The sequence below is a fragment of the Cricetulus griseus genome, chromosome 3 (assembly GCF_003668045.3).
Source record: "Cricetulus griseus strain 17A/GY chromosome 3, alternate assembly CriGri-PICRH-1.0, whole genome shotgun sequence".
Taxonomy (NCBI): Eukaryota; Metazoa; Chordata; class Mammalia; order Rodentia; family Cricetidae; genus Cricetulus; species Cricetulus griseus.
In genome coordinates this window covers 180602853-180621479 of record NC_048596.1, presented here as the reverse complement: position 1 = coordinate 180621479, position 18627 = coordinate 180602853, and the positions used below count along the sequence as shown (strand labels likewise).

Sequence of the window (18627 nt, the reverse complement as noted above, 5' to 3'; positions counted from 1 at the left end):
CAGACTGGAAGTACCAGTTTGCCAGGCTTCAGTGCATTGCACAGCCTCTTGGCCTCTGCATCTGACCCTCCATGTGTTTGAGTGGAATGCTTTGCTGCTCTCCGTGTGCTTGGGCCTGAGTACTGGCTGGGGTCCTCGAAGCAACTGCTCTGAGGTTCCTTGCTATAAAGCCCCAGATTTTGATTGTTGCACCATGCTAACCAGGGTGTCTGCTCACCCTTTACTGCCATGATTGTAGGATTGAGTAAAAGGCATCATGAGTGGTCAGATGCTGCCCTGATGCCCAGCAGAGGTGACCTGCCTCGCCACTGCCATCAGCCACCAGGATCCATTGTGCCTGCTTGTGTTGACATAGGCAGTCACTGTAGGCAGCTGTAGGCAGCAGGTGAGTTTCTCAGTAAGGCACATTTGAGCAGGTAATCAGTTTGTTTTAATACATTGTGGCATTCTTTTAGGGAAGGGATTCACATGCAAGGTAGGAAGAAGGTTACAAATGCCCAAGACATGGGCCCAGAACTCTGGTTCATTCATGGGACCTCTTGGGTCACAGAAAATGCCATTTGTTACATTGCTTTTGAATAAAAAAATTACAAAAAAGTTAGAAAAAAAGTTAGAAAATATCAACGACATACACGCTATCAGCTAGCGGTCAAATGAAGGCCCATGTTACCAGTAGGCCTGTCCAGGTGTCCAGAGGAAACACTTTCTCTTGTAGCATCCCCAGGAGAAGAGGGCTTGACTGGGCCTGCCCAGCCATTTGTGACTTTGTCACTGCCACTGCACTGGTTGGCTCCCTGTCTGTTAGCCCCGGTAAACAGGTCTCTGGGCCTTTTTCTGAAAAGGTCTCAGACCTACAATGGAGGACTTGGCTAGTTAGGTTTTCCCCTGTTTCACAGTGAGAAGGGAAACTTCTTGAACAAAGATTCCTGAAAGTTATCTCCACAAAGTGCAGGCACGAATAGGAACACTCCATGCAGAGCATGCAGAGCCCACTGAGGCTGGACGGGTCAGCCTGCTGTGGTTTCTGTCTGTTCCTGTTAGTGAAAGAGCCCTGCCCCACCCTGTGCTACCACATGAACTGTAGTGACTGGTTCCAGTTGATGTGTCTGCGTCTGTGGGGCAGTGAGGTTAAAAGGTCTTTAGGACGGAAATGGGAGAAGGTAGGATATTCAGAGTGCCCTAATGTGCTAGCTGAGCAGTACTAAGCCAGCACAGCCAATTTTGAGAGTGAGGCTCAGGAGTGTCACCTCGAGAGACTGATTCCTCTGTCGGCTCTTCTGTGGGAATCCACTGCCATGCTCCTGAAGTCCCATCAGGAAGGTATGGATGGGAGGCCTGAGTGGCTCCAGTTGCCAGGCACAGACAGGCCTTCAGTCCGAGTCTGAGTCCGAGTTGGAATTATCTTCTGAAAGGAAAATAGAAGATGCTGGAACCATTCCCTGGAGCATGGGGTAGGAGGAGTTACCCCCAGACTGCCAGCAGGAGCCCTAGGCCCAGCCTCTCTCATCTTAGTGGCAGGCTGGGCCTTGGGGTACAAGGGGGTAGAGCAGGCACTTCTACTCAGCCCAAAGCCCCGATGCTTCCCAGGGGGTTTAGGCATGCCCAATGTGTTCCTTCTCACTTGAGGATGTTGGAGTTGTACATCTGCACCATTTTCCCCCACCCCTATTCAGCAGGACAAGGCAAAGACAACTAATTTCTTGTCCCTGAACTAAAATACACTAGAAAATGGGCAAGCTTTTTTTTTTTTTTTGGTAGAGCTATTTTATGAGTTTAGCTATAAGTTTTATGTTATGAAATGAATATAAAACATTTTATCATGTTAAGGTCAATTAGTGGCGTAACTTTAATGGTTCCTGGAATCTGGCTACTAAAGATTATTCTGTAGAACCGTCTGGAACCTCATGCCTCACCAGTACCTGACCACTGGTGGCTGTATTTTGATGCTGGTTACCTCCCTCCCCAAGCCCTGGTTCTTCCCCCTTATCCATTAGCCAGGGGTGTATAAGTAGGGCGATTTTGCTATAGTCATATCTAACAAAAGGGCCAAGAATGTCGCACAAAATATTTAAAATACATGTCTCCATGGACATTTATGCTCTGATCCCTGAGCTGGCTGACCAGCATTTGCTGCAGGTCCCAATGGCTAGAAGACAGCATCTGGGAGCATTTAACCTGTTTGCCACAGACCAGGAATGAGTTTGGAATGACATTCATTTTTAGCAGCAGGACAGTGTATGGGAACCCCAATGGGAAGCTGGTGGCCCCCAAGCCTAACCAACTAGGTCCTACTCCAGACATTTAGTACTCAATGGGGAAGATCCTACAGCCAAGACCAGCCCTGAGAACAACTGTCTAGCACTGCTGGCCTGCTCCAGAAGTACCTGGCTCCAGAAAGATGCACTTTCTTTGATCCAAACAAGCCAGGTAAGGGTTTCACTGAGTTTGAGGCCAGCCTGGGCCAGGAAGTGAGTTTGTTCTAGGCCAGTTTGAGTCACACAGAGTGAGATCCTGTTTCAAATACAGAAACCCCAAACAAAACACAAGTCACACTGCCTGTGTTTGCCTGGGTACTGTGGGCTTCCAAGCAGGAAAAGACAAAGAGGTAGGGAAGTCTAGTGGGTTGGTCCCAGATGGATTGGTGTCCTGACTAGCTGCCCTGGGGACATTAGGGTGCCTTGCAGGGCCAGAGGTGAGGGAATACACTCACTTTTCTTTCTGCTAGGCTGCAAAATACTTCCCACTTCAGCCTCAAACTAACCAAGTGTCCCCAAGGAAGGGCAGAGCTCTACAGCTATTCTAAAAGAGACCCACGAGGTCTTCAGAAACCATGCAGAGTGGTCACCCACCTTCTGTCCTATTGGCTGTGGTCTCATTGGTAGAGTCTCCTTGCTTGAGAAATTTGGCCACTTCATTGAAGATCAGGTAGAAGTCAATTGCAAACACAATTGTGGCAAAAAAGCCAAAAACCTGTGGGATACATGTATGGCATATGGCAGGGAACATGGGCAGGGCAGATGGAAACATCACAAGGACTCTGGACTCATGGAACGGAAGACTGGGCATATGCAAGCAGCACTGAGGAAATGGCCCAACCAGAACTGATGGACAGGCACAACCTTTCTGAGTTATGGCAAATAGGGGAGATGGGTTGTGAGCCTGGTAGACACAGCCTCTCAACTCAGGAAAATTTTTAATTAGACTGGAATGGCAGACACCCACATAGAGACCCAGAGCCTAAACAAGGCCAGGACATGCCCAGGACCCACTGTAGAAATGGGTGCCAAGCAGGGATGACCTGGAGCATCAGGGAAGGGGCACTGCTGGGTATGTCCACCAGGGGGTAAGGCAGCCACTCACTCCAGCTGCTTTGTAAGCCCCATCTGAGTATTTGGCAACAGCAGTGATGGAGATGACGAAGTAGATGAGGGCAGCAGTGACGCAGCGCAGGAAGTCCTGAGGAGAGAGGGACATGTCCACACTATTCTGACCTCCCACAATGTGGCACAGCAAGGGAACCCAACACACTCAGCCCTAGCACCCATGGAGTCCCTGTCCTGGCTCCACTTGCATGCCCTGGCCCTGATCTATTTGTCTCTTGTTCTGCAGGCCTCCAGCAGTTTATACTGCCCCATCCCTGGTCCAGCTGGATTTTTCTCTGCCCTGTAGCTAGCAAGTAGGGTGTATACTATGCTATAGCTGGCTCTGCAGTTTGGTAGAAATGGGAAGTGGAAAAAGTCTAGCTTCCAGGAGGCTTGGCGTTGCCACAGCGAGATCCATTTATGATCATAGTCTCTGCTTAGTCCTTAAGGTGGGTCTGCAATGAGGGCAACTATCACCAGATGGTTACATGGATGCTGGAGATACATTCTAGAGAGCAGAGTTCAAGCCTAGTCTTCACTGCCTATTCTCTATGACGCATTTTATCCACTAAAGGGCACTCTCTCGGGACTGTAAGGTCCTCGGCCAGGTGCCAGATGACCAGAACCTGGGAAGTACAAGTCCTCAGTTACCCCACCCTGCTGGAAATGGCTTGAAAGTCTGTGGCTGAGGCACATTCCTCCTCCAGAGCAACAGCTCCACCTGGTGGTCAGGAGCCTTCTTTGGGTGCCCAGCTTCACAAACTCAGGAGGCCTTACCACTTGTAATCAGGTCCCACTGTCCCAGTGCTGCTGGGTGGGCAGGGGTGGAGGTGTGAGAATTAAAACTGCCCACCATTGTTGAAGATAGCAGGGCTGAATTGCAGACCCTCAGATGACAGCCAACCCTTTCTTCTTGGATTCCCCAATTCTTACCATCATGGGCCAGCACAGGCCCTGCCACTTGTCATTCAGCTGCATGGCATCGGCAAAGAGGAAATAAACAGCCAACAGAAACTCCAGCAGAGGGACTGTGAGGAAGGCAGATGCGGAGGACACCACATAGCAGATGAAGGTAATGAAAGAAACACCCTGTGGAAGAGCAAGGAGAATCGAACCCTCTTGCCCACCCTTGCCCTCCCCACCCCCAAGTCCAGGACAGGACACTGAATCCCCATCCCTTGCTGAACCCCTTCTATTACCTCATCTTGAAGCTATAGCCACCCACCCCCTCCCCAGGCTACCTTGTGGGGCTGCTCCTTTTATGGCTCTACCATACATAGAACATACCCAACGCAGCTGTGTCCACAAGAGGACAAGCCAGAGCTAAAAGCTACTGCTTTGAGAAAGTCACACCCCAAACCTAAGATGTGTGCTTTTCATGAAAACCCTAACTGAAGTGGTTGAAGTTGAAATGCACTGATGTCTGCAATTGCGTTTAAATGATTGAAAACAAAAGGGAGGTTGCTGGACACAGATGATAAAGCAGGCAGAGCAGTGTCAGCCACTATACAGTTCAGGTGGTGGATGCAGGGCTGTTAATACAGATTTCTTGACACTCTTGTGCCACTGCAAATCTTCGTTAAAAAAAAAAAAAACAATGCACGACGACAGAGATACAATGTCGCATAGCTGGCAAAGTTTCTGTCTAGTACACAAAGCTCTGGATTTGATCCCAAGCACTGCATAAACCAGGCTTGGTGCTACAAGCCTGTGATTCTAGCACTTGGGAGGTAGAAGCAGGAAGGTCAGAGGTTCAAAGTCAAACTCAGCTTTATATAGAAAGTTTTAGGCAGCCTGGGATACATGAAACCCCCTATCTTAACAAAATTCTAACTCACTTGGAGACAGCATTGACATTGGGTACTTGCTGTACCATTCGGATAGTCTGTATGAAAGGTGAAGCTGACTAGACTATATCTATAGAAGCCTGGCCCACAAAGCTGTAGGGTGGTGGATGCTAAGGTTACTGGTTAGTTCTGCAGACTTTGTGCATGGCAGGGAAACAAGATGAAGATGATAGGTCAGAGGCTTTTCAAGCCCAATTCTTGCTAATTCTTTCTAAGACTGGTAGACATTGCTCCTCAACACTACTCATGTGTCACTCACAGCCTATCTTTAAAAGGAGCAGACTTGGCATTACCCAGCTAATAGGAGGCTATCACATCTGTACTTAGGGCATTACAGGCCTTTATCTGCCACTATGACTGGGTTTGAGTCTGTGCTTGCTCAGTACTTTAAGGTGCCTAAAGGGCACCTCTTGATGTCCCATAGGAAGTACTATGGCTGCTTCAGGCAAATAAACTGATCTCTAGGGTCCCACCATGTCTGTAGGCCCCATGCCCCTTTCCCTGAACATACCATGGGGGAAGCTGTGCTTCCCTTGGGCAAACAGGAAACTAAGGCTTAGAGAAAGGCTTTTTGAGGTTTCCAGGTCATCAGCTCCCACTGTATTTCCTTGCTAAAAGGCTGTTCTATGTCTCTCCTCTTTCTGTTCTCATTCTCCCCGTCAAGTCAGTCTGATTATGGTGACCGCCCCCCCCCACACACACACCTTGAGTTCTGTTTTCTCATGCCCCAATTATTGGGGTCCACTTCCCCTACTTCCTATCCATGTCAGACTTCCTAGTTGCATGGGACCAGGGTGAAGTCACCCCTTACACTTTTTATTTTCCTAGGCCTGAATTTCTGGCACCTAGCTAGGCCAAGGACATCTTGTGAGTTCTGATTGGCACCCCCCCCCCATGGGTAGGATAGGACTGAAGCCTCCTCAATGGCCTGTGATTCAAAGCCCCCTTACCTCCGTGGCTTTCAGAGATCTGAGATGACCAATCTAAGAGTGGACTTTAGGTCTGCTTGCTACAAAGTACTTGGAAAAAAGTATTGGGTTCTACTAGTGACCTAAGGGTTGATGCCTCCTGCATGTGTCCTGGGGTACAAGGGGAAAGTCCTAGGTCGGAAACCCTGCCACCTAGTCTCAGAGCTCCTCGATTGAGTTAAAGGCACTTTCTATCCCCGCCCCCCAGCCCCGGCCTTAAATGGGAACAGATCAGATATCAAGTTGCTAGGGATCTAAGCAACAAGTGGCTGTCGCCATGGGCTGTTTCCTCCTTCCACTGTCCTTCCTCCCGCCCCTCTCACCATGTCCGTAGGCCCCATGCCAGTTCCCGCCCCACACGCGACGATGCGGGAGTGTTAGGAGGACAAAGGAGACCTTCCTAGTCGGGTGGGGACAAGCGGGAAGGAGGAAGGAGCGTGGTAGGGGAGGGAGGAAGGAGGGGATGAAGTCACCCCGCTGGTTCGATACCCTGGGACAACAGTCTGCCTGCACCTTCACTATGCAGTCCCAGCTTCACCCACTCCCCGGAGGCTCGTCCCACTCCTCAGGATCCGCACCCCACTCTTCAGGATCCGCACCCCACGGGTGGCCGGGTCTCACCCAGTGAAGTGGGAGGGTTTGCAGAACAGGAGACCAAAGCCTGAAGGAGCCAAGCCAGCGCAGGGAGGGGGCGCTCGGGGATCACACAGCAGCCAGGCCGCGGCGCCAGCGGGGACTGAGTCCTCAAACCCGTGTCCTCGGGTCCCTTTTGAGGGCCTCGCAGGCTGGAGAAGCCGGGAAGACCACGGCTCCGGCCTGAGTTTGACTCGCGCTCGGCTACGGAGAAGCTGTCTCAAGTTTGGGGGCGGTGGCCAAACTTCGCGCGAGTCTCCTGGGTGGGAGGCGCAGGAACTGGGGCTTGGGATACAGGGACTAGGCTTCGGGCACCCGGGGAGCCCTCGCACTCACCGACTCGGCCAGCAGGAGGCGACCTTTGAGCGAGCAGAGGAAGGCGCGCGCGGGCAGCAGGGCGCTGAGCCCGGGCACTGTCCTGCCACTTCGGGGGCGGTCCGGGGACTCTGGATCAGGCTCCGGCTCTGCGTCCGGGGGCCACATAGCGGCGCTACCTCGTCGAGCCTCGGCCTCACTGCCTCACCCAGTGCCCTGGAGGGAAGCGGAAACCCGCTGTGCGGAAGGAGAAAAAGTGGGGTTAGAATAGGCCCGGGACTCATCCTCCGCTGTCCCGCCTCCACCACCTTCAATCCTCCCCCTCATCCCCACCCACAACTGTCCCTCGGACCCTGCCCCGCCCATCCTCCCGCCCTCCATTCTCCAACCACACCCACAATGTCCCTGGGACGCTGTCATGCTCATCCCTCCTCCCCCATCCTCCCATTCGCATCCCCACCTCCCCCACTGCCTCTCTGACTCTACCCGGCCCATATCCCGCCCCCATCCCCCCCCCACTACCCCTTAGACCTAGTCTCTTTCCGTCTTCCATCCTTCCACTTCCACCCTCATTACCCCTCGGATCCTCCCCCGCCGGGTCCTTCCATTCTCAGTTCCTCCTGCCGCGCTCTGCCGCGCTCACTTGCCCATCCATTGACCCCCGCACCACACTGCCTTTCCGACCATCCCTGGCCCTCTATCCTCCGATCAACGACCACCCCCCACTTCTCTTCCTCCCTACTATCCCTCCCCCCCCATTTCCGTCCTTCTTTCGGTCTCTCACAGCCTCCTTTACTCTGCCCGCCTATCTTCTACCCCATTCTCCCACCGCTTCCCAAGCTTCCTTCTAGAGCCTACCTCCCTATCTCCCGCCCCCTTGGATTCTGTACCGGGTCCTCCCAGTCTCCTCGGACCCCAACAGCCGGGTCTGCTCTGTGCGGCCTGCTTAGCCCGGAGTCGTCTGGTAGTGTTTGTCTCCTCACCCCATCCTGGCAGATACAGACCCACTTATTACCTCCTCTGAGGGCTCCCAAGCCACGACCACCTGTCCCCGCTCCCTGTCTTAAATTTGAACTAACTTTCTGCCTTGCATCTTCTGGGAGCCTAGACATCTCTAGGGCAGGGACCCTCCTGGCTCGGCTCTTTTTGTTTGTTTTTGTTTTTCGAGACAGGGTCTCTCTGTAGCTTTGGAGCCTGTCCTAGAACCCGCACTGTAGACCAGACGGGGCTCGAACTCACAGAGATCCTGCTGCCTCTGACTCCCAAGTGCGAGAATTAAAGGTATGTGCCACCACCACGGTCTTAAGCTGTCAGCTCTTGCTGTGTCCCTCCCCTCTCTCAGCTCCTGCTACTTCCCCAGCCATCCACCCCTTGGTCCTTGGCTAGCCTATCTTCCTTCTTCTCAGTTGGAGTTTCCCAGTCATTTCCCTGGCCATACTCCTGTTCTCAGCCTGTCCTTCAGGGACTCTTTTGATAGCTGCCCAAGGCGTGGGTTCTTCCTGTGTTGGACTAACCAGAGATCTGAGGATTGACCTCGTTGTCCTTCACTGCTAGCCCATCGCAGCTGAGGCTCTCTTGCTTTCTTCCTTGTCAGTCAGATACGCGTTTAAATAACTAATTATGCTCCCTCATGCAAACTGATGCTTCCTTTTGCCACAGGGCCTTTGTACATCTGTCCTGTTTAGTCATGGGTGTGTGCATGCGTGCCTTTGTGTGTGTGCATGCTCACATGAATACTGTTGGGTCTAGTTGCTGGTAGAGACCCAGGGTCTGGGGTGTCTTTTTTTTTGACAATCTCTCACTGAATTTGTAGTGCATGGGATTTCCACAAGATTAACCTGGTCAATGAGCTCCAGATGTTCTGTTTCTGCTTTACCAGAACTAGCATTACCACTATATGTGGGATCCAATTCAGATCCAGCTGAAGTCCTCATACAGCAGGGACATTATTTCATGAACCATCTTCCCAGCTTCTACTTTTACCATCTTACCTGACAAAGGTTTTCTCCACACTGATGGTAAGGCAGTGTGATTTCTTCAGGAAGACATTCCCTACATTCCCTTGTACATTCAGAAGCCTTGCAAGAAACACAGCATGTTAGCTGCTTAGGGTAGGGGGCAGGATGCACCAGGCAGCCCTGAATAGGATGAATCCTGGCAGGGCTGGAGAGATGGCTCAGCTGTTAAGAGCACTTGCTGCTCTTTCGAGGGTTCAGTTCCCAGCACCCACATGGTAGCTCACAGTCATCTGTTAACAGTTCCAGGTCAAAGAGTGACTGACGACACCTTCTGGCCTCCACATGCAAAGGCACACACCTGTACACGAACTATAAGAGTCTGAGGAAGGATGACCCCAGACTCAAATAGTATGTAAAAGCAAAGAGTGGTTATTAATATTCTAGCATGGATGTGGGGTTGTTCACCTGTGCAAAATGGCAAAGACCCCCAGAGGCATGTGCAGGCTTCGTTTAAGCACAACTAAGGGGAGTTTTAGGAACTCTTAGGTCATCTCATATATGATTGCAGCTATGCTAGTATATTTTTAATTGGCTGAGGTTTAGTCGGCATTTTCTGGACATACTTGCAAAAGCTTGGCCCACTTTGGACGTGACTCAGAAGGGGCTGCTGGATTTGTTCTTGAGACACTGTGAGGCTGGCTCAGGCCTCATCTCTGAATATAAGGTCATTGTGGATAAATGGCCCTTTGTGGGAGAGACATCTGTTTTGTCCTTTTCAGAGAACTGAAACCTAAATTCAGTTGTGAGAGTGGGAGACATATACCACACGCACACATATGCATAGGTGTGTATACACACAAATAGGAAGTAATGCATAGGTGTGTATACACACAAATAGGAAGTAAGCAGCCCGGACTCAAAGCTTGAATCTGAAATGTCTACCAAGGCTCATGCTTTGAACAATAGCTTGTGACACTATTTTGAAGACTGTGAAGCCTGGGGCATGGTTGGAAGAAGATCACTAGGGGCAGTTTTTTGTAGCTGGAAGCTTTTCTCTGTCTGTTTGGTCTCACTGGACTGTTTTTTTCCCCACCTGCTGGGCTCTGCAGCTGCTTTTTAAGTAATTATTCTGAGGCTTAATATTAATTATAATTGTTTGGACAATGACTCAGGTTTATTACTGACTAGCTTTCACAATTAAATTAACCCATTTCTATTATTCTATATTTTACCACAAAGCTCATGACTTGTTACTTCATATCTTGCTTCCCTGGTGACTACATGGTGTCTCCCTGACTCCACCTTCTTTCTCTCCGTATCTTTGTTTGGATTTCCTGCATGGTTCTATCCTGTCTGGCCATTGCCTGAAACAACTTTATTCATCAACCAATAAAAGCAATACACATTCACAGCATACAGAAGGACATTCCACATCATCTCCCCTTTTCTTTTTCCTTTTTTCTTTTCTTGTTTTTTTCTTTTTTTGTTTTTTTTTTCAAGACAGGGTTTCTCTGTGGCTTTGGAGGCTGTCCTGGAACTAGCTCTTGTAGACCAGTCTGGTCTCAAACTCACAGAGATCCACCTGCCTCTGCCTCCCGAGTGCTGGGATTAAAGGCGTGCACCATCAATGCCCAACTTCATCTCCCTTTTTCTAATTAAAAAGGAAGGTTTTAACTTTAACACAGTAAAATTACATATGACAAAACAGTTACCAAGCAAGAATTACAGTTACAATATTTAGTCTATTTGTGTTTGGCAAAATTAAAAAAAAAATCTATCATCTATCCTATCTTTGTGACTCTAAAGTTTTATATCTAATTTATCTTTTGTCATAACTAACTATATCTCGTCTTCAATTCCATCAAAGACCCCAGAAAGATATAATATCACCTAAGTAAACTGGAAGTGCATTGTAAGCAACTTCCAGAACTCTAGAAATGGCAGATATCTGGTTGCCTGACAGTCACCCAAAGTTCTTCTGTAACACTGGGGCACCCATCTTCAGCATACAGGCCTGAAGTATCTGGCAGACTTTCCAGTGAAGCCGGACATTTGAAGATCTGTTCTGCCTTGACTGGCAAAGTTCACCAGTTGCTTTCTTCTGTGTCCTGCAGAATGTCTGGCTGTTTCCTCTGTGAAGCAGGAACTCTAAAGGACCATCCTGTCTTGTCTGGGCAAGTTCAGCAGTCACTTTCTTGTGGGTTCTGCAGTTCTTTGATGGTTGTAAATACCCCTCTGGTTTTAACAACTGTGCTCCTGCCACGTGTTCCTGCTGCCATTTGGTGCCACTGCCACGTGCTCCTGCTGCCATGGCTTTGCTACGATGGATTAAACCTCTCTGAAACCATGAACCAAATAAACCTTCCCTCCTTTAAGTTGGTTTTGTCATGTATTTTGGTTGCAGTATTGCAAAAACATGATTAAGCATAAAGGCATGCAATGAGACACTAAAACTGTCTGCTGAAATGGCTAAAAGGTGTGTGTGTGTGTGTGTGTGTGTGTGTGTGTGTGTGTGTGTGTGTGTGTGTGTGAGACCAAAAACAGGTAAATGAATCCACTCATGGGATCCACTGGTGGGACATCAACTTTGCGGGCCTCTCCTATAGCACTCAGATGATGTCTCCAGTGTTCTTTGGAGACAGAGTTTCTCTGTGTAGCCCTGGCTGCCCTGGAACTTACTTTGTAGACCAGGCTAACCTCCACCTTACAGAGATCTGCCTGCCTCTGCCTCCCCCACGCTGGGATTAAAGGCGTGCTACACCACTTCCAGGTGTCTCCAATGATCTTAAGCACTTTTCTTTGAGATGAGATGATGTCACTATGTAGCCTTGACTGGCCTGGAACTCACTATATAGACCAAGCTGGCTTCAAACTCAAGAGATCTCCTGAATGCTGAGATTAAAGGTTCAAGACATCCAGCCTGGCATTAGTTTCTTAACTTTAATGCTGTGGACATCAAAGTTCAACTATGCATAACCTGATAGGTTTAGCAACTCAACAGGAGTGTTGTCATATACAAAGTAAAGGTAAATCCAAGGTCCTAAGATAGACAGAGATCTTCCTCGGCTTTCCACTTAAAATATTCAATCTATCCACAGTCACTATGTTCTACACAGCCAAGGTCAGGTTGTCTGGGGATTTCATGTATTACAGGCTGGCCTTGAACTGGCTATGTAGCTGAGGATGACCGTGAACTCCTTATTTTCCTGCCTCCACTCCCCTAGTCCTGGGATGGTAGACATGCACCACCACATCCAGTTTGTACAGTATGGGGGTGGGGATTGACCCCAGGCCTTGGTGAATGCTAGACAGGCACTCTGCCCCTGAGTTACAGACCAGCCCCAATATTCTTGTTTTGAGTCAGGGTCTCACTGTCTTGCCTGGGCCATTCTTAATCAGTGACCTTTCCACCAGTCTCCTAGTAAGCGACCCCATGGGCATGAGTACAGTAGCTCAGTGCCTGGCATTGGCAGGATCTTTAATATGGACACAGTTTCATCAGGGAACTTCTGTTCCCAGGATACATGTGTGCATGGTGGGGCCCAAGGAGAGGTAGGCAGATGCTGGGGAGAAATGAAGCTCCTGGGGTTCCAAGTCAGACCTGTGGCTCACACAGCAAGGAGCTATAAGTAGAGGCTGCTGGCAGTCAGGGGGCAGTCACAGGCACCCTATAAACTTGGCAGGCATTGGGGCAAGTGCCTGCAATCTCAACACTTAGGAGGTGGAGGCAGGAGGGTCAGGGGTTAAAGGTCAGCCTGCATTACATGAGACCCTGTCTCAAAAAGGCCAAGCAATTAATACGACTACTAATAAATAGTATAGCACTAGCACTACTTAGGGGGTTGGGAATACAGCTTTGGTAGAACTCTTGCCCAGAATGTTCAAGGCTCTAAGTTCAATGCTGAGGACCACCAAAAATAAAATTGAAGTGCCGTGTTGTTTTGGGTGTTTGTTTTCCCTTTCCTTCCCTTTCTTTCGAATGTGTCTCACTATGTAGCCCCAGCTGGCCTGGAATGCATTATGTAGCCTGGGCTGGCCTCAGTCACACCCTTGTTTGGTTTTTGAGAAAAGATCTCATGTAACTCAGGCTTCCCTCAAACTCTCCATGTAGTCAAGTACAGGTGGACAAGGTGAACAACTGGAATTATACCAAAAAGAGGAGTTTCATTTTTTTTTTTGTGTGTGTGTGGTGTGTGTGTGTCGGGGGGAGGTGTGTGCATGTATGTGGGTACATATGTATGCATTCATCTCATGACATTAAGAGCCTTCCTCAGTTATTCTTTACCTTATTCACAGAGTCAGGGTCTCACACTTGAGAGTTCTTTTCTACTGCTGTGATAAGACACTGTGACCAAAGCAACTTATAGAAGAGGTTTTTTTTTTGGGGGGGAGGGGGAGCTTGTGGTTTCAGAGGGCATCCTATTGCTGTGAAGAGGCATGGTGACCAAGGAAACTCTTATTTAAAACAAGCATTTAATTGGAGTCTTACTTACCATTTAGAGGGTGAGCCCATGATCAGCATGGCAGCAGGCATGGGGCTAATAATTTACATCCTGATTCTCAGGCAAGCAGAAACAGATAAGGGGTGGGTGGGTGCCTGGCCCTACTGTGGGCATTTGAAAACTCAAAGCCCACCTCCAGTGACACTTCATCCTTCCTGAAGAATTCCACTAACTGGGGACTCAGTGTTCAGACATATGAGCCTATGGGGAGGCCATTCTCGTTCAAACCCCCATAGAGGGTTAAAGTTCATGATGATGGAGTAGAGATAGCAGCTAGTGAGAGGTAGGAGGAGCTGCAGCCGAGAGCTAACATCCCAAGCCACAAGGAAGAGGCAGAGAGTGCCCTGGAGATGGGATGAATCTTTTGAAACCTCAAAAATCCACCTCAGTGGCACACATCTTCATCATTCTCAAACAGTTCCACCAACAGCGGACAAAGTTTTCAAATGTATGAGCCTATGGGGGTCATTCTCAATCGAACTACCTGGGAATCTAGCTATCCCCTGTGAAGGAGATCTCCTGCAAAAGAGGGGCTTCCTCCTGGACCCTGGATCACGTACAAACCACAACCAGACACTTGTTTTCATAGAGAGATGCTGTATTAAGCAGGGAAGATAAGTTAGTGGCTGCTTTCTGACTCAGGCAGAAAAACAGCCAACAAATGACTTGCAGGTGTGATTTTTAAGAAGAGAAAAAGGGGAGGTCTGTGTGAGAATGGGCTAGGATACAATGGTGTATTTTGTTTGGGCATGTTGATTAGGTGAACCAAAGGAGGCTTTTAATTTCTGGACTTTAATACTTTGATAGCTATAACTTGGTAGTCAGCCTCAGGAAGAGGAAGTGGTAAATAAGGGAATAGATGTTGATGGGTATCTTTAGGGATGTTATTGAACAGTTTTTAGCAAGGCAGAGGGAATGGGAGAGAAGGGTAAGGCCTGCCAGAGCCACATGTTTGAGTGTGGCTTCACTCTGTGTCTGCTACTCTCCTCTGATCTTGATGGTGTCTGAATTACTGCTAACTATATACTAAGTTCCTTTTGTTCCTAGGGTCACCAAAATGCAATTGCTCTTAGTTAACTTCTTGCTAATTAAGATCTAGAGGCTTTCTTAGATGCAATGTCCACCTAGTTACAATTATCTGCATATAAATAAGCATGTGTGAGAAGGGATACACTCTGGCCCTGGACACATGGGGAAGGGCCCAGGCCCAGCACAGGAAGATTTGGTGGACTTGCAGAGCCCCCATTGAGGGCCCTACCCTGCCTGGGGAGTGGTGGGTGGATGGGGTGGGGGGTAGGCTGGGGGTGGGGGAGGAGGAATAGGGTGAGGGGAGGGAGAGGGAGAGGGAGAGGGAGAAGGGACTTACATGTGAAACAAGCCTGTTCCCTAACTTGAACTAATAAATTAAATAAATAAATAAGCATGTGTGAAGGGACAATAGGACCTTACACATGTTCCTCAAGGCCTTTGTGGGGACAGAGGCAGTTGGTCTGACTGTCACTGACACAGAGCCTGTCCCTCCCTTTTATCTAGCTAGTTTGGCTTATTCCACACCTAGTCTTAAGCTCTCTTATTCATCCTTCCATGTGTCCCAGATACTGCTGTTTTAGACCTTACTTTTCCTTTGAACCCCAGCTTCTGTTTTCACAGTAACATATATGTGAACAACTTGCAGTTTTCACCATGGACCTTTCCCCCTGAGAGCTCCTGATTCAGTGTGGTGTGTCCTTCTTTTATGTCTGACTTCTTTTGCTCAATCTGTGAGAGTCACTCATGTTATTCTCCCAGCTGGTAATTCTTTATACTTCCAAGTAGCATACTCATTTTTTTGTGAGGGGAACACAGTCTATCTCTTTTGGAACACTGGGATCTTTTTAGACTGTTGTCTGTTGGGAAAATTCTAGTGTATCATTACTCTTGGCTAGGTACTCAGAAGAAGCATCCATGACTGCCCAGAAGAACAGTGTGGACAACTCTGTTCACCTGCTCTCATTGCCTGGCCTGCAGGAGCAGCCTGCTCCTAGTTACCTGATAGAGACTCAAACTCTTTTTCCAGCATTAGTATTTTATGTGATCATCAATATCACAACAGAAAGTTTAAATATATACATATTAAATAAAAAATTAGAGATAATATTTAGACCTTAATGATGTGGGATGTCTTTCTGTATGCTGTGAATATGTTTTATTACCATTGGTTAATAAAAAAAAGCTGATTTGGCCAATAGCAGGCAGAATTGAACCAGGTGGGACATCCAAGCGGAGATACAGGGAGAGAAAGGACGGAGTCAAGGCTTCAACCAGCAGCCACCAGGGAAGCAAGATGTGAGGTAAGCCACAAGCCTCCTGGTAAAATATACACTAATAGAATTTGGTTAATTTCGTTGTAAGAGCTAGTTAATAATAAGCTGAGATAATAGGCCAGACAGTTTGTAATTAATAGTAAGCCTCTGAGTGGTTATCCAAGAACAGGAGGACAGGAGAGAAACTTCTGGTTACAAGTGACACCCAACCTGGGGCTTTATGGGCAGCATGCTGCAAGTTACTTGATGGCAGCGTGGACCCACTGTTTCTCATAGGTGGGGTGGTAAACATGGCTCCCAGACCTGGTGGTAAATATACCCTCACCATTTTGGATAGCTGAGTGGGGTGGAGCCAGCAGCCAAATCCACCACTTTGGTCATAGCCATGCCTGCTTAACAATTTAAAATAGTGATCCAAAAAAAAAAGATTACAGATATACAATAAAGACATATTCAGACAAAAAGAAACCTCTAAAAGGGACACAGTGTGTTTAAAAAGTAGGCTTAGGAGTGAGACAAAAAAAAAAAAGGTTAGAAACAGCCATAGATTAAAAAAATAATTTAAAGATAATAAAGTGAGGTCCTTGAAAAAAGAATAGAGTAAAAAAATTTAATAAGCCAATAGTGAGGCATGCTTACTCCTGGAAGCATCAATTACTTCAAAGAAGATGATGGGCATTGAAGAAGCTCCTAATGGAGTTTGCTTTCTATGTGGCAAGGCTAGCCATTTGGACAAGAAGCTGCTCTTCCCTGGACTGCTGGACAGTAAGCTATATGAACTGGACATGCAGGACCCGCAGCAAAATGACTGCTGAACTTGCTAAAACAAGGAGGTACAGTCCTTCAGGGTTCCTGCTTCATCAAAGAGACTGCCAGACATGTTGTAGGACACAGATGAAAGCAGCTGATGAATTCTGACAAAACAGGGAGGGCAGTCCTTCAGATTCCCTGCTTCACTGAGAAACCTGCCGGATATTCTAGGTCTATAGGCTGAGGAAGGATGTCCCAACATTACAGAAGAATTTTGGGTGACTGTCCAGGCAGCAAGATGTCTCTGTCATTTCTAGAGTTTTGGTAGTTGCTTGCAGTGCGTTTTCTGTTTAGTCAGGTAATATTATGTCCTTCTGGGGTTGGCTGGGTGGTGAGAGGAAGTGATAAAGATGGAGGAGACAGGACCTCAATCTCTTTTAGGCTGGGAAGTTGAGTAGGTAAGGGCTATGGTTTGTTTCTTCATCTCTCTGATCTCTCAGTATTTTCCTCCATGTCTAACTCTGGGCTTTTATTATTAAGGCCTACTAGAACTTGTGTTACATATTGGTGCCCAACTAAAAGGCCTGAATTCATGGAAAAGTCACTTGTCTATGGCTTTGCAGCCACTGGCACAGGTGGAGCTGTACGTGGTGCTCCTGCCAGAGTAACTGCTCCCCCCAGCTAGGTTTTCTTTTCTTTTTTTCCTCAAGCCTCTGAGCAAGTTTGTGATTTTCCTGTTGCAGCCTCTCCAAAACAGTCTCCAGCTGCCACCCAAACTCCAGAAGCACCTGGGCTCCAAATACCACAGGACTTGCCTGCCCTAGACCAGCTGGCACTGCCTTTAGGAAGCCCCCACCACACATGCTTCTTCCACACAATTCCATGTGAGTTTTTTAGACAACCAGTGCTCTCTCTCTCTCTCTCTCTCTCTCTCTCTCTCTCTCTCTCTCTCTCCCCTCTCTCTCTCTCTCTCCCTCTCTCTCTCTCTGTCTCTTCACCATGGGTTGCCGGGTTTCCCTATACCCTCTCTCCTTGGGCTGCCACTCTCAGCTCACAGTTACACATTAGCTGTCCTCAGCCAGGGTGTTCACCACCTGTGTTCTCTACTCAGATGTGTTACGCATCACAGTTCACTGAAATTTTTGGCAGATTTGGAAGACAATTGGGAATTTTTAAAAAGTTTACCAGGGTTCTTTTTTATTATTTTTTGCATTCCAATCCCAGTTCCCCCTCCCTCCTCTCCTCCTGCTACCCCGACTCTCCCCTCACCTCCCATTTGCTCCACGGAGAGAGTAAAGCCTTCCCTAGGAAGTCTACTAAGTCTGTCTCATCATCTTGAGGCAGGAATGAGGCACTTCTCTACCCCCACACTTCTGTGTCTAGGCTGGGTAAGGTATCTCTCCATATAGAATGGGTTCCACTAAGTCAGTTTGTGTATTGGTGTTAGATCTTGGACCCACTGCCAGTAGCCTCATATATTGTCCCAGTCACAGCATTGCCACCTATATTAAGGGGGTCTAGTTTGGTCTTACGTAGGTTCCCCATTTGTAAGATCTGAATCCATGATCTCTCACTAGCTCGGGTCAGCTGATTCTGTGGGTTTCCCCAACATGGTCTTGACTCCTTTGTTCATATCATCACTCCTCCCTCACTTCAATTGTACTCCAGGAGCTTGGCCCATTGGTTATTTGTGGTTTTCTACATCTGCTTCCATCTGTTTCTGGAAGAGGGTTCAAGCTTCTCTGGGGTAAGGTGGGTATCTTTTGCTTTATGTCTGGTATCCACTTATGAGTGAGTACATACGATATATGTCTTTTTGGTTTTGGGTTACCTCACTTAGGATGTCTTTTTCTAGTTCTGTCCATTTGCCTGCGAATTTTAGGATGTCATTGTTAGTAGTAAGTACTCTATTGTGAAAAAATAAGCCACATTGTCTTTATCCATTCTTTCGTTGAGGGGCATCTAGGTTGTTTTCAAGATCTGGCTATT

General features: G+C 48.1%; 1 protein-coding gene and 1 long non-coding RNA gene across 3 annotated transcripts; one reads left to right on the top strand and one right to left on the bottom strand.

Moving 5' to 3' along the window:
• Positions 1-407: 407 nt before the first annotated feature.
• On the bottom strand, positions 408-7446 carry Cmtm3 (CKLF like MARVEL transmembrane domain containing 3). Of its 2 annotated transcripts, XM_027405741.2 has the most exons (5): positions 7147-7441; positions 4296-4451; positions 3361-3456; positions 2850-2970; positions 408-1405 (listed from the first exon to the last, which is right to left on the bottom strand). In XM_027405741.2, exons 1-5 carry the CDS (start codon positions 7291-7293, stop codon positions 1371-1373), a joined length of 555 nt encoding a protein of 184 aa, XP_027261542.1. In that variant the 5' UTR covers positions 7294-7441; the 3' UTR covers positions 408-1370. The 2 variants fall into 2 exon arrangements, with proteins under 2 accessions (XP_027261542.1, XP_027261543.1); XM_027405742.2 differs by lacking the exon at positions 3361-3456 and having other exon boundaries at positions 7147-7446.
• A 208-nt stretch (positions 7447-7654) lies between these two features.
• On the top strand, positions 7655-11458 carry LOC118238461. The gene is made up of 2 exons (XR_004768884.1): positions 7655-8406; positions 11198-11458. It is a non-coding gene; the product is annotated as an uncharacterized LOC118238461 (long non-coding RNA).
• The last annotated feature ends 7169 nt before the right edge of the window (positions 11459-18627 follow it).